Source organism: Molothrus aeneus, chromosome 8 (genome assembly GCF_037042795.1).
Source record: "Molothrus aeneus isolate 106 chromosome 8, BPBGC_Maene_1.0, whole genome shotgun sequence".
In the NCBI taxonomy this organism is placed as follows: Eukaryota; Metazoa; Chordata; class Aves; order Passeriformes; family Icteridae; genus Molothrus; species Molothrus aeneus.
The window spans coordinates 8,313,529-8,330,950 of record NC_089653.1 but is presented as its reverse complement, the minus strand read 5'-3'; the positions used below and the strand labels follow the sequence as shown (position 1 = coordinate 8,330,950).

Below are 17,422 nucleotides of genomic sequence, written 5' to 3'. Positions count from 1 at the left end.
GCTGTCTTCTGCTCTCTCTCCAGCTTCTTTTAACCATTCTTCATTCACTACAGGTCCAATACTGAGCTCTTGGGATATATTTTTGTCCAGTTCCTCCTGTATGGGAGGGAAACTTTTTGAGGCTGGTGAAACAGCATGAAAGCATGAAATTGGCTTTTGTAGAAAAGGCTTTGGTGACTTATAGAAGGGACAGCATTCTGTGGTGAGCGCCTTAGTTCACATGATCAGTGCCATCTCTATTAGCAGCTAAATCAAAGTAGATTTTTCTTTATCTCCCTTTTCCTAAATGTACAGTTTTCTGAGGGTAGAAGTTCTGGATTTGTTTAACACTATCATCTTGATAAATACAGTGAGGTTTTTAGTAGCTGGAATCTGTATTTCAAATAACATTATGTGACCTTATATGATTATTAATGTAGTAATTTCTTATTGAGGAGAGGACCTATTGAAGAACTCCATATATACTTCTATATTCTTTATATTCCATATGAAGAATGTCAATAAAGTTTGTCTGATTCTGCTGTTGAGAGCAACAGGATGGGCAAAAGTGCTAGAGAAGAAATAACCACCTTTCAACTTAACACTGAATATACAGTTTATAGCTTCCACTCTGTTTGCATTTTGGGAGGTTGAGAAAAGGGACAGCATAGGGTAAGCATACATTTCAGAGCCATTATAGAACTGTTTTGAGAGACTGAATGCTTGGTTGTAGGAGTCTGAAACCTAATAAGGCTTAGGGCTTTACTTCTTGTATGGTAAACCAATGAGTGCTTGTTTCCCTTGCTGTGGAGAAGTCACAGGGTTTGTGATGATGGTAGGCTGGTGCACAGAAAGCTAAAAGAGATCAAGCTCATGTCCTGCAGGAGCCAGGCTTTGTTGGTCTGTGTACAGGTGTGAAGGGAGGGTGACTGAATTGAGGAAGGCTGCCCTTCCCAAGTGATGGCTGCTCTCATCTCGGTTAAGAGATGCTCTGTCTTGTGTCTGCTCTGTGCAGTTACCCTGTACTGTCTCTTTGCTGTGCATGCCAGGAGTGTGCCCTGCAGCCTTGCTCTCTGCCAGGTTATTCTTCTCTTTGGGTTTATTTTGCTTTGTTTAAACCATGCATTTGCCTATCTTTCACAGATTTCTTCAGGTCTCCTCAACAAACTGGAGCTAAGTAGTGGGGAACAGCCCAAAGCCCTGAACCAGTTAGAGAGGGTATTGATCTTTAAGAACCTGAAGGTTGCTCTCTCCCTTCTCTCCTCTTACATTACTCCCCTCTTCCTTCTCTTGTAAACACCACCCCAGAGAATAGTTATGTTGTGTGCAGCAAATCTCCCTCCACTCATTTGACACAGCATGGCTTTTGGAGACAGTGCATGCCGTGGTTGCTTTGCAGTGTTGTGGCTGCAGATGGGGCAGGCTTGGGAGGCAGAGACCCTTGTTTTACTGCAGCATTCACTGTCTTGGTGAGTGCCACCTCAGACACCATCACAGCATCCTCTGGAGGAAGGGAGTGGGAGGGCCTGGGTAAGACTTCACTGTGAAAACTTGAAAAAAGGAAACTTAAAAAGTGTAGATTTGTCTCTGAAGTGTTGTGTGTCTTGCCTGTTGATCTTAATTATAGACATAGCTCCTCCATATACCTGAGGAGTCTTTTGACCCAGCATGCCTTAACATTTTTTTAGTCCAGGTGAATCTCTGAGCTTTGTTACTTGGTACAGGGCCACAGAGTTCAATGCTTTCTGAAGTTTTTTTGAAGGAGATTGCTGTGTATTTTCAACATCTTTTGTTCATGTTTCTACTGAAAATATGTGTCCAGCACAGTATATGCTAATGGGGGATCAGTGGGGCCAAACTGATTTACAAAATGTGTTAGTCCCTGCTAATTCCCCTAGAAAATACTTCTAAGAAATACTGTAGGCATGCAGATGATTTGGTTTGGATCAAGCATAGTAGCCCTGAAAAACTAACTTAGAACAGTTCTCAGTTTTCCATGTTGGTTCATAAACTTAATGTAGCTTTAATTTTTGTCTTCTATTAATGTTACTTAGTCCAGACAGAGCTGAACAGAACATTTAGAAATGCCAGTCTTGTCCTGTGTCTAAGACAAAAATAGTTATATGAATGGGATAGTTTGAAAGGCTCAAGACTTGCAGATTTATGCAGAGTTACACAGAAAAAAAAAGACTAAGAAATGTTTCCCTTTGCAGTAGAAAGCATTCTAGGTAAACATTGGGTTCTGCTGTGGGAGTGAGGAGGAACATAAATCTCAATCTTCACAGATTTTTGGGGTGGCTTTTGTTCATAGTTGCCTAAGATGCATAAATGCATTCACCAAATAACCTTCATTAGTTGTTGCAGTACAGGCAGGTACGAAAATGAGATGACTGGATTGCCTTGGTGTCTCCAGGACTCGGACCGTGGACTGCGTTCTCTCTGCATGCTTCTGTGTCTTGAACGCTACTTGGTGTGCTGACCAGTTCCATGCTGCATTAGAATGAGCTCATGTTTTAGTGTAATCACTTTAATTACTAATCATTGGCCCCTGCCCTTTTCTCTTGAGGCTTACAGTATCTTATGGAAAAACAAACGAGTACAGGTAAGGTGGCTTGTAGAAAAATGAGATCTCATGGACCCTTTAAAAAGAATCTTGTAGTCTTACATTTTTCTTCACCTTCCTAAAACTTAGCTAGGGTTTTATTTCTAAAACCTCATCTATCAAAGGAACCATTTGGAGTCTTGTATTTTTTTTCTTCTGTAATTTTAAGGACATTTCTTTATTCAAAGGTAACACAGAAAAATGTAATTGAATCTGTACAGAATTCCAAGATGAACAAACAGTACCTCTGAGCTCCCTCTCTCATTTCTAAAGAATATTTTTTAAATACCAACACCAAATGGTTTTTACTGTCAAAAAAAAAACAAGCTTAATGTAGTCTCAAGGATGTTGATAATTAGAAAACTAATGTTACTCTAATATCACTGAGCATGGAAGAGGGAATGAGAGTTTTTAGATAATTTGTAAAATTCAGGATATGTTGATGGTCTATTAAATGCGATTCAACTGCTACATTTAATCAAAAAGGCAATGTTAGGTTTAAAATATCAGTGTGTTAACATACCATGAAGCTTTCTAGAGAAACTGGGAAATGTCTTGGAATTGAAGGTAAAAACAAAATTTAGAAATAGTTCCTTTAGTTAAAGGCAAACTGTACAAGTGTTTTTACATTTAACATTAAAAGCAAAGAGATGTGAGATTGTTACCTTTTAATTCAAAGAAAATCCAGAAGGAATGATGTTACTTTGCTGTCCTTTGATACATGTATTGTTTTAGAATTCCCAAAGTCAGTGTTTGTTTGTTAAAACAGCATTTAGCCTCCTGACACTGGTGAAATGTTTTTATTAAGCTTTTCTGTTCGCTTCTGCAAATTTTTAAAGCTGTGCAATAATTTTCTGCATTGAAGCAAAAGGAGATAGCAAAATATAAAGGAGGGAGGGCATAATTATATTGGAAATAGTCCTATGTAGTCCTTCTAGGTAATTCTAATAAAAGGATGCCTGTTTTTGTAGAATGTGAAGATTGGATGGTATGAGATGAAAAAGATCTGCTGGGTAATCTCATCTCACCCCACCCATCCCTCTATTCCCTGCAAAAAAAAACCCAAAAAACCAAACAAACAAACAAACAAACAAAAAAACCAAAAAACAAAAACCACAAAAAATGAAACCCACAAAAAACCACACCAACCAAAATACCAAAAAACACCATAACAAAAAAAAAACACCTAAAAAGGTCAAATAAACTTAGCTTCTGGTCTAAATGATTTATAGTCTGATTAAATGTTTTGGAATCTTTAAAGATAAGTAAGTCTTCTTGCTTGCCTGACTACACTGTTTCCCATCCATGTGAAGCTGTTGTGACTCAGTCTCTAAAAGATGGCACAGGTTCATTGAATGATTACAGATGGGCCTGTATCTTACGGCCCTCGAGATGCAACCTTGGAAGTTAAAACGGAACACAGGACAATCACAGAGGGTAGATTTTGTGTCTGAGGAAAAATGCTTTTTGAAAGGGCTAGTGTTGAATTGAGGTGGTATTTGGTGTTGTATGAAAGGGGAGATTAGAAACAGTAATTAAGTTGTGAAGTTGCATTGTCTGATAGAATGTTTCAAATGTTAGGTGTTTCTCAGGAGTGGTACATGCTTAGCCTGTATCAGTAATCTCAGCTCCGTTTTGCTGATTCAATTTTGCATCCTGCTGCAAGTAACTTTTAACCTGGCAAATAATGATAACTGGCTTTAGTAGCTAGAAGCAATGTCTGTTTTGAAATTGTGTGAAACAGACTTTTTTTGGTTTAACACATAATGCTTCCAGATTTCCTTCCTAATGAAAGTAGTTTGGTACAATGAACCACTAGTCTTCAGATGTTACTGTATAAGTTACTGAAAAATGAGAAAAAAAATACAGCTGTTTCTATAATAGCTGGTAGATAAAACTATATGGTCTAATTTGTAGCTTAAGCCTTTAATAATTGCAGGTGGTGGTATTTAAGGCTCAGATTTTAGAAATTGGCAAGAATAAAAAATGAGACATATTTTATATAGCCCTATGAAGCAGGAATAAATAGGAAAGGTGAGAAAGCTGATAATTTTGATATGAAAGGTTTGTGATCCATAAGCATTGTAAAACATTTTGACATCTGCAAAATTTGGTTTTAGCTGTGTGCTTGTCATATAAGTATTTGCCAGAAGCTGTGATTTAGAAGATTCTTGCTGCAATCTTTGAAAGAAATAACAAGGAGCAAAGTAATTCTGAACCTATTAATCAGCACACTCAAGGAAACTGTAGCATAGCTAAAACCTAGGGATTAGTCATCAAACAAATAAAACTTGTGGGATGAAGAAAAGTTACACAAATGGTTTACTGCAGTGGGATATAACATTTTGACAAGCTTTGTTTAAATGGGAAGAAATACAGGCTGAGGCCATATACAGGGAGTTAGAATTCTACCTGGAAAATGGAAAGAGAAGGAAGAACAGTAGTGGAACCTAGAAGATCTATTGGCTCTTAAGAGTAGTAGTAGCTGGACGGAGTTAAGTTGCAGAAAAAGGAAGAGACTAAAGATTATAGCTGTCTTCTACATAAGCTAAATCTGATGCTAGAGATATAAGAAAAAAGGAATATTTTAGCCCAGAATAAAATAACTGTCATAAATTTACAAAGAGGAATACTGAATAGGGCCTGGTACTGAAACTTGCTGAATGGTTTCCACAACATGCAAGATACCTGTTCAGTGCTTAATTTGCACTCAGACTGAGGAGGTGGCAGCATCAGAAAAGCTGCCTGCAGCTACTAAATGCAAGAGTACATGCAATCCTGCACTTGGAGGAAACTTATGTCATAAGGAACTGGTTTTCATGCTGGCCAGGGCCATTTGCCATGTGAGTAAATATCATACTGTTTTTCTGGAGTTCTAGAGCATTTCTGCATGCCTGAAATAGCAGTGCTGTGCAGCAAGTGCTGCACAGTCTGCCCTGCTCCTGGTTTTGTTCTTCTTTTCCCAATCAAAGTTCTGTGTACAAACTAGAAGAAGAATCTTGGTCAACAAAGATATCAAGAGTTAAGGTTAGGTTTAGAAGAGAAGTAATGACAGAAGGCAGATGAAAGGAGAAAGGTTTTTTTCTAAATTGCTAAGGTAGTATTTGCAGTGTAGCATGCACCAGTAGCAAGTGAAGTGTTAGAAATACTTGTTAATAGTGAGCACGGAGGAATGTGAGCATGGCATTGCTACGAAGATGAAGAGTGAATTGAGGCAAGAGGTCAGTGACAGAGCTGCAGCATGCTTATGCTGCATTTCCAGCTTGATATATAGATGGTGACATTTTAGCTTCATGTCAAACTTGACTAATGCTTACTTAGATACTTTAATTGATACCCTTTGGAAGTCTAGGAGCTTTGGTAAAAGCAGAGATGTGTGAAATGTGTAGGTCTAAGAGAATTCTTTTTCCTAATTTAAAGTTGGGAGGTATTGATAGGGAATAGGGGGTGTTGTGATAATTGAACTGTTAAGTATATATTATAGCAGAGTCACTGAGTTAATTGTCCCTTGATTTAGGTGTGGAGTGTTGGCTAATGTGTGGGGAGTCAAGGGGTAGTTTACATGATTTTGAGGGGCTGATTAATTTATGTAATATATTTAAGTGGTACTGCCAGACTTTGAAGTTTTTGAGGTAGCCTTTGTGAGTTGGCTTGTGTAATCCATTATGCTATGTGGTTTTGCAGCACTGATATTAATGATTATTGGTTTTCAGTTGAAAATGAGAGCTGGAGGAATGAGTGAATCATCAAAATGGAAAAAGCAGAAGAGATCACCTAGACCTACTCGACACGTAACTAAGGTCTCTCCTGGGACAGAGCCATCAGCAGGCAATGCTACTAATACTACAGGTAAGTTGAAATCTTTTTCAAGAGACCAGACAGCATCCATGCTAGAGCTTTTTTGAATCTATCTTTATTTAATTTCTCCTAATATATTATTTTGCATTAATTCTTTTCATAATAGTTCTCAGTTACTGTAGCAATAAAACATATCATAGCTTTTCAGGTCCAGGAGAAAGAGTTTTCAGGAAATGGAATATATATTGATGAGAAAGGCATGGCCCTGCATGTAGCTTAACAGCATTTCTGTGCCTTCAGCATGCCTCATAGGGGTAGTTTGGACAAAACAAAATGGACACCTGGAGAAGTGGCTGAGATTAAGGACAGCCATGTGGTGCAGAGGAGTTGAAGGATGCAGCAGATAGAAGAGACTGAGAACAGGAACACTGACAAGAGGAGAGCCAAGGGCAACTAGTGACAGCACAAGGGGGCATCGTCCTAAGCTGCTCCAGGGGAGGCTTAGCTTGGACATAAGGAAGAATTTCTTCATAGAAGGGGTGATTAAACATTGAAATGGATTGCCCAGGGAGGTGATGCAGTCACCTGGAGAAGTTTATGGAAAGACTGGATGTGGCACTAAACATGTGCCATGGTTTAGCTGACATGGTGGTGGTGGTGGGTCATAGGTTGGACTCGATGATCTCAGAGGTCTTTTCTAACCTAATTGATTCTGTGATTCCATAAGGAATACTTAGATTCTTGGAGCACTGTCTCATATTTAGAGACAGAATTTGGTAGAAATTCTTCACTGCTCGTATTTCAGATCCATTTGAATTGTAATGCAACTTCATTTGTTTAGAAAGAATTAAAGATATCGGTCCTGCTTTAGAATCAAGTCAAAATTCTTGCTCTGAAGGAATGATTGATTCTTGATGCAAGTATTTAAAGTGATTGCATCATTGTATTAAAGAGTAAAGTATACCTTTTAGACTTTTCAGATTCCTTCTTATGTAAATGCTCTGCACCCTTTATCTAAGTATATGTTAGCTAATTTGCTGAGTCAGTTAGACCTGAACTATTGTGTTAAATTTGGAGAACTGCTAGTATCTCCAATGTTCATCTATCTAATTCATTAATACCTAGCAAGAGATGTCTTAGTTTATCTATGTTCTCACATTAGTGTGCTGCTGAGATTATTTGTAGTATTGTATTTGTTGAATTTATGAAGTAGCAATGAGAGAATTTGTTGTTGCTATGTTTAATGTATGAATTTGTGTTGAGGGACAGAGCAATACGAATCATTTTGCTTCTGTTTCTCATCAGCAAGCGGAGTTGCTTTCATAGATGGGCCTTCTCCCAGCTCTTCTGGGAGCTCAGAAAACGTTTCATCAGCGGTCAGCCCTGTTACAGACAGTGGATTAGAGTTGTCCTCACAGACAACATCCAAGGAAGACCTGACAGATTTGGACCAAGTTGCTTCTTTGGGACTTAATGCAGGAACACCTTCAAATGAGGCCAAAGTCACTGAAAATCAAAATCAGCCTGAACTCCAGGTACATGAATATAATTTGCAAAGAAAAGTTCCAACTACCAGCATGATCACTTCTCCCCACAACAGTAATGCTATTGAAAGGATCATAGAGCCACAGAGGACCTTTCAGAGCTGCAGAGATTTTGAATGGTAAAAATGCTAGGAAGGCTTAAACAAAAGTAGTGTGCTGAAGTTGTGTAGCATTTTAAAAAAATGAGCAAAATTTTTTACCTCAGAGGGAGTAAGAACTGATAGGTTATGGGAGTATTTTTGAGGTAAAGTCCTTAGTCTCACAACCCAGAGTTATATAAAGCAGATAAGAACTTGATGTAAGTGGAAGGATAAAGAGGATTGCAGCTTAGGTAGAGGCTCTCTTTTCTCTTAAATTTTGTTTTTATGGAACTCTTCCATTAGTGGCCTGTGTTGTTTTAATAGTTACAGATTACCTGCAAATAAATGAGACCTTTTTTTCACTTGTCTAGTGCTTAACTCTTCTTTTGCTTCTTTCGTTCTCAAATGGCATTTCAATGAAGAACGAAAGTCTGAGGGAGGAGAAGGTCCAGTCAGCTTCTGTCGAGTCTATCCCTGAGGTCCTAGAGGAGTGCACATCTGTAGCAGAACATTCTGACTCTGCCTCAGTTCACGACATGGACTATGTAAATCCCCGGGGAGTGCGTTTTACTCAGTCTTCCCAAAAAGAAGGTGAGAGGCGGGCAGTGCTGCTGAAGCCCTGCTTCATTTCCACTGTTCTATTTCACTTCCTGCTAAGAGGCTGATAAGCTCCTGTTCCTTAGTGGGTCTGTAACAATTAAATTTTTAACACTTGCTAGGCACCGCAAAAAGCAAATTTAGATTGCTAATCTCTCCTTTTTCTTCAGGAGCAGCTCTGGTCCCATATGGGTTGCCATGTATCAGAGAACTGTTCCGCTTCCTCATCTCACTCACCAACCCCCATGACCGCCACAACTCCGAGGTGATGATCCACATGGGGCTGCAGCTGCTGACCGTGGCCCTGGAGTCTGCACCCATCGCAAACTGCCAGTCCCTGCTGGGGCTTGTGAAGGAGGAGCTGTGCCGGCACCTGTTTCAAGTGAGTCTGGCTTGTGCTCGCATGGAACATGGCACTGGGGAGTCAGATAGGAATGTCCATCAGAGAGTGTATTGAAATTTAGTGTGATGAGCTTTGGCAGGTCTGCAAACAAGCTCTCTCCTGCACTGCAATGAGAGTTCTGAATTGCACCACATGGTTGCAAAGCCAGAGAGGTTGTCGTGCTGTTTTCTTTTTCTGCAGACCAGGGCCAAGAAGGATGAGTGTGATTTGAATGAACTGTTACTGTGGGATAACACTGTGTTTTGACATAACTAGTTTTGTGGCAATTATGGATGCAAGTTATCAGCTTAGTAGTAGGCAGAACTTTTGGGGGATACCAAGCTATTAATCTCAGAGGCAGGTCTTCTCCCAAGTTCCTTCACCACTAAGAGTCTCTGGACTTGACAAAAGAGCCAAGTTGTAGTAGGTAAAATGTTACCACACACAGATGAGAATTAAGTATATTCATCCTCACTAGAAAAAGGGGGACCAGGAGGTTGAACAAGGGATTGTTTTTTAAAATGTCATTGATATGGGGGCAATGTGTGAAGCTTTGCTGGTTGAAAGTGATGCCTGCACTGCCCTAGTACTGCTACCTATAGCACATAATGACTTGCCTTTGTAATTCTTGTTCAGCTACTGAGTGTTGAACGGCTCAATCTGTATGCAGCCTCCCTCAGGGTGTGCTTTCTTCTCTTTGAGAGCATGAGAGAGCATCTGAAATTCCAGCTGGAGGTGAGTTTTTTGATATCACTGGGTGCCTCATAATAGTTTGCTGGCCTTCAGTTAAATGCATACATCTGAACAGTAAAATAGAGTCTAAGTGTCAAATTATGTTTGTATAAATGACTCAGTGTTATGGGTAGGCTGTGTAGGCCTTTTTCTGTTGGAAAATCAAATCTCTTGGAGACTGGTGTACTGTGCTGCCTGCCTTCAGACTGGTTTTTTAGAACTGTAGATCCAGTAGAACTTGAAACCTTTTTACAGCCTCCTTCAGAATGAGCCATCATTAAAGATGGAATGTTATGGGGGAAGGTGAAGCTTAAATCTCCCTCTGCAGTCCTCAAAGCTATTCACTGTCCTGCTTTTTTTTCTTTCCTTAAACTGAGCTGCCCTGTGTTTCTGCCAGATGTATATCAAGAAGCTGATGGAAATAATCGCTGTGGAAAACCCAAAGATGCCCTATGAAATGAAGGAGATGGCTTTGGACGCCATTGTTCAGCTCTGGAGGATTCCCAGCTTTGTGACTGAGCTGTACATTAACTATGACTGCGACTACTACTGTGCCAACCTGTTCGAGGAGCTCACCAAGCTGCTCTCCAAGGTGCTGAACCCGGGCAGGGGCAGGGAGGGGCAGCCGGTGACTCAGGGCACAACTGAACAGTGGGAGCGCTCAAAGGGTCCAGGGGGAGTGCGCTGGAGAGATGAGGAAGGGCACTGAACATTGGGGATCAAAAGAGAAAAAGAGTAGTCATGATGCTTTAATAATATCGGAGCAAATAAGCTATTAAATACAAGCTAGACAGCTTAGAGTGTTCTGTTCTAGTTTTTTACCTTCCCCAAGTTGTGGGGGAAAACTTACTTGCCCTGTTATGGTGAGAGAGACGTGAAAGTTGACTAATACTTACATGTTATTTCCCAGAATGCCTTTCCAGTTTCTGGACAGCTGTATACTGTCCATCTGCTGTCTCTGGAAGCATTGCTGACAGTGATAGATAGCACTGAGGCACATTGCCAGGCCAAAGTGCTGAGTAACATACATCAACAAGAGAAGGAAGTTGTCAAACCCAGCCCAGAAACCATCAACAGCACCAAAGAAACAAGTAACAGTAAGAACCCTTTCTTTGATATTTTAATATTAAGCTTAGTCTTGTGCTAAACTTGGAGATCTCATTTTGGTTGCTGACATAGTAAACTCCTTAAATGCATGTTTTCAGTCTTCCTGTCACACATTTTATAACTACACACCAATGTTAATAACCTTGCTATTTGTAAAATTTGCAGATATTAAAATTTGTCTTTCACAAAACTTTATATAAAGGCCATGTCAAGACTGGCAATCACACCAGAATGAGGGCATGGATTGGAATTCATGTACACAAAATACTGAGGATACTGCAAAGTCATGGTTACTAGAAGGTTCCTTCCTTTGAATAAGCACATGTTCAGTTCAGAGTGATCAGCTCATTATTTCTCTGTTGATAGCTTTTTTCCTTGGCTTATGGGTTTGTTTCTGTGTGGATGTTTGGTTCGGGATTTTTTTGTGGGTTTTGTTTGTTTGCTTGCTTATTTGTTTGTTTTAACTTCTACAGATGAGAGGGTATTCAGTGAGGGAAAATCTTCCAGTGCAGTCTCAGAGGCAGCTGGGGCATGTCCTCCCACCAGTGGGTGCCTTATGGCTGACCAGATGAAGGAGAGCTGCATGGAGCTGGAAGGAGGAAGTGAAGCAGGTAAAGCCTTGGCAGTACCCTGGGGGTCTGTATCCTAGAATGGTCCTGACATTTGCTGACAGGTCCTGCTCTAGTGTGGACCATTGTAGCTATTGTGCTCAGACTTGGAAGGAGGTATATGGTGAATGTATGTTTATTATATGTGTGCTGTTTATGCCAGCTAGGTGTTGCATGTCTTCTGGGAGGCGTTAGATCTGATGGGTCACTTTGGGTCAAAAGGGTGTGAATTCATAGCAGTGCTCAGAGTTTTGAAGGAAGATAGGGGCTCTCCAGGGATTCAGGAATGTAGTTAGCCAAAATAGCTAGAAAATTAAATCTCGTGGCTGTGTGAAATTGTCTGGGGCAAGAAGCTACTATGCAATTATGCTGAAGAAAATGTGGGTGGGAAGAATGTAGTAATTAAATTGAAGTGTGACTGCCATTTGCAGGACAGCATATTGCAGCAAAGGCTCCCTGACTGAAAGTTATTATGGGACACTCTCATGCCTGGGTGCTACTCTGGGGATAGATTTGACTGTATTGATGCTTTGTCATTCTAGCTGAGAAGAGTATCCCCAGGAAACCTACTCGATTTTCTTGTATCCTTCCAAGTCCTCAGGAACTTATGCAGATTAAGAACAAAAAGAAGGTATGGTTTGAAATAGACTACAGGTGGATCTTTGAGTGTTCTGATTTCCCATCCCACGTGAACTTTGCGTGACTGGTCATACCTCAGAAATGTTGAGTTCTGCTGATCAGAATTAAAGAGTCAGCCACTGAAAATCCAGCACACTGTAGAGACAGCAATGATTATTACCTGTTCTGGTTTAGTTGTGCTGAAGGTTGCAGGAGTTGTTGGGAAATTTTGTGGCACAGTTTGTAAGCTAGGTCCGTCTGATTTCTGGGTGGGAAAGCCTCTGGATATAGTTTTTATTATATGGAGATAATCAGGTACTTTGATCAAAAAGGGCAGCTTCACTACTCTTATCAAAGATGTAAATTGGGAGCGTGCCAAGAGGCCTGTAGTAAAAATTAACTGGTCTGCTGTTCTGATTTGGTAATTCCTATGTTTGCTTTGTCAGAAGGATGACCAAAAAGATTGTTTTGATTGTGGTAAAGTCATTCTTTGTTTTCATAGTCTGTTTCCTTGAAACTCATTAATCCAAGTTATAGTCTAAACTTTATACAACTTTTCCATTCCCTTAGTGGGTCCAGTCTAGGCCTAGTGTTGATAAAGGTACTCCATGCTAATGGCTTTGTATTTATCTGCTGTCCTGTGTCAAATACCTGGTACTGGCCTGCTCTTTCACCTCCAGAGACACTGGATGAATATATCTTAAGTCCCCAGGGGTTACATGGGACTGTTCAGGTTTTTTTGTGGTGCATTTCTTGAGGTTTTTTTTTATTCATATATGTTCTTGAATATTTTGTTCTCTTTGCACAACTTATGCATGAAGTAGGTTCATTTCAGGTGTGAGAGTTTACTAAATTTCAGTATGAAAATAATGCATGTTCTGGATGAAACCTGAGTGGCCGTACTAGTTGTGGGTAAGGAGATGATATAGTAGAAAAGAAATTAATGTCTTTGAAGTATTCACTGGTGGTAAAAGAGAGAGGTTTTTTTATTTGTATCTGACTAAAAGGCTTCTGGCTTCTCTCTCCAGCATAGGTGGTTTTATTTTAGATTTTTATAAGGGATTGGTGGTCATATTTGTTTAACTTAATCAGAAATAGAAGAAAATACAATACATCCCTTTCTTCTGCTGTCATACTAATCTGTGCTTTGTGATCCACTCTGGCAGTATCTGGATCTGAGTGTAATTTAAAGCATTGGTTTCTCTCTAGCAAGTTTACTGCAGTACTTGGAAATATTTTTCTTTACTTGCAGCACAATGCTGCAGTGGGGTAATGGTAACTGGTTTCCCCAGCCACAGGGACAGTGGAGGGAAGTGATTATCAGCGCAGTATTCAAAGGAAGCACTGAATTTTGCCTTAAATCTTGCTTTCATAGCAACTTCGCTTGATGGACTCTGTGAAAGTCCATTGTTGAGAAGGGAGCTTGCATAGTGCTTCCTCTGTTCTAACTGAAAACCTTTGGTAATACTCTGGCTTTGCTCTGCTGGAAAACAAGTTTAGAAGAAATCAAGAGTAGGGGGCAGGAAGATGTTCATAAATCTCCAAGTTTGCCTAGGGAAAATTGTTCTCTGACTGTAAATCTCCTAGTGGTTTCATCCTAAGCACATACACAGGGCACACCAAACACTCAGCTTTAGTGATATTGATGCTGACCTTGCACCAGCATGTTCTACCTCCTTTAACCTCTGAAGTACTAAACATTACCACAGTTGGAAGAAAAAAGCTAAATAAAAGCAGAAATTAAATTGTGCATCAAACAGAAAGCTTTCTTTGATGTTTCCAAAGGTGATGACCAGAAGCTCAGAAACACAAGAGTGACATGATTGTAAATGCACTGCAAATTGCCAGCAGTCTGTTCTCCTTTCAAGTGGTTTTAAGAAGTCTCTGGACTCAACCAGTCCATAGAATAACCCTGGTCTTGGGTTTCAGGATTTACAGCTGAATAGAAATGCTGCCAGTGTTATACAGTCCCTTCAGGCCTGTTAGACCAGGGCAGTGCATGGTTATTCTTTCATTATGGCCTCACTGGGTCTTTGTGCATTCCATGCTATTTCAGAGTCTGTGTTTCATTGCATTTTTGAGGATGCTCACACAGGCAGGGGAAGCAGAGACCAGAGGGCTGGTGGCTTCTGAGGTACTGAGAAACCCAGGGGAGGTAGTAATCATGATGGTCACGAATTTAGTTCACTAGGTCATTGCTAGCAGTCTGATCATGATAGGAGCTAACAGGGAACTGACATTTATTCTGGTTCCTTAGTAAAGTTCATACCATTGTTTGTGCTTTTGGTTTTTCTGAACAGCACCAAGAACATTCAGTTAACCCTTTCTTAGTTGTTTTATTACATTGTGACTATGGTACAATCTAGTTTCCTAGGAGGGCAGATTAGGTGACTTCCTTTCAGAACCAAATATGTATCTGCTCTTCCCACCCACAAATAACCTTGTCAGGTTGGAATACCAGATGTTCCTGGGACCATCTCTGCCACATGTTGAATAAGTGCTGAGGATTCTTGCTGCCTGACTCCTAGTGGTGAGGTAGTTATGAGAACCTGGAGCCAAAGGGACAGGAGAGGACAATAGAGCAGTGCTGCTGTTGTAACTGGGTAGGGCTGATCTTGCCACGTGTCTGGGGTTTATCTGCTGTGTTTACAAATGAGAGCAGGTGAGGCATTTGAAGCAGCAGAGCTTATTGCTTGGTTAGACGTTAAAGCTTTTCGGAGATGGCAGCTCATGCTTACTCTGTCCAGTACTATTTGATGGTAAAACCTTGTGATGAATGCAGGTTTTCTGTCCTTCTTTAGCCTTTTTCCTGGATTACACAGTACAGTAAACTTGATCATGCTAAGGCTGATTTTTCTTCTGTTTTGTTTTTGGTTCAAATGCCAAGAACGATCTAAAATAAGAAATGCACTTCAAGCTGTAATTATCAGAATGTCTCCTGCAGCTCCTGATAACCGGCACAGAGCAGTTTAACCAAAAACCAAAGAAAGGGATACAGTTTCTGCAGGAGAAAAACCTTCTTGCCACCCCCATTGACAACAATGAAGTGGCCAGGTGGTTACGGGAAAATCCTCGCCTGGACAAGAAGATGATTGGGGAATTTGTGAGTGACCGTAAGAACATAGACTTGCTGGAAAGCTTTGTGGGGTGAGTGTGCTTCTGAATCTCTTCAGTCAGGAAAGTGAAAGTTAACAGTTTAATAATAAAAAAAGCAGTAGAATAGTAGTTCCTGGAGGCATTGGACTTCTATCACTTGCTTCTCTCTGTACTGCCATCCCTTAATTCTGTGTGTCTCTTGCATATGTTAACACCTTAAATATGTATGATATTCAAGTGCCTTTCAGCTGGGCCAGTTTCTGTGAAGACTGGAGAGACAATTGCATAATCACTTGTAAGATTGTTGACTCTCCTTTATTGTTTTTGGCTGTTCATGGTATATTTCTTTTCTTCTCTCCTCACCCTCCTCTCTACTGTCTAAGCAAACAAGATTGTAGTTATTAAGTTTATCTTACCTTTCCTATCCTTTTTCAGCTTCTCATTGCATTTCATTGTTTTTGCAGGACTTTCAGCTTCCAAGGTTTAAGGCTGGATGAAGCTTTACGACTTTATCTAGAGGCCTTTAGATTACCAGGAGAGGCACCTGTAATTCAGAGACTGTTAGAAGCCTTCACAGAACATTGGAGGGTGTGTACTTGGTGGCAGAAGGAACACAGTTTTGAGCTTTCTTGTCCATCTGCTTGCCATGGTGGACATGTCAGATCAAATGGCCTATATAACTGCTCTGCAAGCAGCAGCTGTTGTTTCGTAGGAGCTGGCAGGGGTAAATAGATTCCTGGGCTGCTTTTTAGAAGCTGGAGCCAGAACCTGGGATTTTTGTTTGTCCCAGAGATGATTCAGTACTGTGGTTAGGAAAATGGCTGTTTTAGTCACTGCTATCACTGTTCCTGTAGGATTCATTTGTGCATATATTTACCTTTCAGAAATCAAACGGGTCTCCGTTTGCTAACAGTGATGCCTGCTTTGCCCTGGCCTATGCAGTTATTATGCTGAACACTGATCAGCACAACCACAATGTCCGCAAGCAGAATGTCCCAATGACTCTGGAGGTGGGTGTTGCCAGTGCAGGCATCTGTCTTCTCTGGTTTTGAAAACAGTGTAGTACCTCTTTTTATCTCAGTGGCATTGTCTCTTTTCTTTGGCCTCCTTCACTCATGTACACAGTAAGCTGGAGTGCAGCGCTACAGCTGAGTAAAATATAAGAGAGCAGCTGTAGGCAAGAGAGAGCCTGAAGAAATAGGAGCTTCCCAGAAAACTTAGCAAATTCTTCAAGAGGCTTGTGTTTCTGTGAGCAATCTGTATCCTCAGACGTAGCAACATAGAGAATATTGTTCTACTGCTGTGGGCTTCTACGGAGCTCAAGTCATGTGAGCGCCAGTGCAGTGGTACAGGCCTGCCATTCTGATGCCCAGCCTCAGCTAAGCACGTGTTGTGTCTCTGTTCTTTCCTTGTGAGCATAGACAGGAGATGCTGCACACTACTCCCACTAAGAATAGCAATTGACCTTTGAATTTTGAGTCTGCATGTTGAAGAATGCAGGAAAATCTCCTGGCCCAGTGAAAAACAAGTGGAGTACTGATCCTAGCCAAACAGTTAAAGTTGAAGATACCAGGAATTAATACTGGTGTAACTTTTTTCAGGAGTTTCGGAAGAACCTGAAAGGTGTGAATGGAGGCAAAGACTTTGAACAGGACATCCTGGAAGACATGTATCATGCCATCAAGTAAGACTCAACCTGCCCATCTCCATGTATTCAGAGAGCAAAGCAGAGTTGTTGGGGCAGTGAGATACCTGGAGAGTATGGAGAGAGACTCACCAGTCATGTGCCTGTTTGGCTCAGACCAAATTCCAGCTCTTTGTGGGGTTGTGGTAAACAAGCTTGTCACAGCAATTACACATGGATTTGTATCTTGGATTTTTGCCATGGTAGTTTAATCCAGATCTTAAAATAAATTTAAAAAATATGTTACTTCTATGAATATGGGAAATAATGGCTGAGCAAGACCAGCACATGTGAAATGCTTTATATAAGAAAGCTCTGTTCTCTAGATCAGACCTTTAGAGGTTTTTAGAACTTTTTTATGTGGTTCAAGAGATAATCTCATCCCCAGGGCAGCACTTGTGCCCTGACACAATGTGTCCATGTCTCTGTTTAACATATTCTGCTTTTGAGGTCTTCATATGAGGCTGCTCTCTGCACCAGCCTCTTCTGCTACCCCTGAAGCTCTTGGCACACAGAGCAGTATTTGAAGAGAGTTCCTGGTGGCTGAGGCCCTTTAGTACACAAGCTGGCTTTGGCTGGGAAGCTTTAATAATAG

General features: G+C 40.6%; 1 protein-coding gene across 2 annotated transcripts in view; it reads left to right on the top strand.

The window, feature by feature from the left end:
* Positions 1–17,422, top strand: part of GBF1 (golgi brefeldin A resistant guanine nucleotide exchange factor 1) — a 98,488-nt gene that overhangs the window by 64,050 nt on the left and 17,016 nt on the right. Inside the window, exons 9-22 of one of the 2 annotated variants that reach the window (XM_066554650.1) lie at positions 2,546–2,581; positions 6,295–6,430; positions 7,685–7,914; positions 8,426–8,594; positions 8,771–8,982; positions 9,619–9,717; positions 10,112–10,306; positions 10,625–10,811; positions 11,295–11,432; positions 11,972–12,060; positions 14,992–15,194; positions 15,608–15,731; positions 16,028–16,153; positions 16,745–16,827. In XM_066554650.1, the coding sequence (XP_066410747.1) occupies positions 2,546–2,581; positions 6,295–6,430; positions 7,685–7,914; positions 8,426–8,594; positions 8,771–8,982; positions 9,619–9,717; positions 10,112–10,306; positions 10,625–10,811; positions 11,295–11,432; positions 11,972–12,060; positions 14,992–15,194; positions 15,608–15,731; positions 16,028–16,153; positions 16,745–16,827 (2,027 nt within the window). The remainder of the gene's footprint in view (positions 1–2,545; positions 2,582–6,294; positions 6,431–7,684; positions 7,915–8,425; positions 8,595–8,770; positions 8,983–9,618; positions 9,718–10,111; positions 10,307–10,624; positions 10,812–11,294; positions 11,433–11,971; positions 12,061–14,991; positions 15,195–15,607; positions 15,732–16,027; positions 16,154–16,744; positions 16,828–17,422) is intronic. The other variant, XM_066554651.1, reaches the window with a different exon arrangement.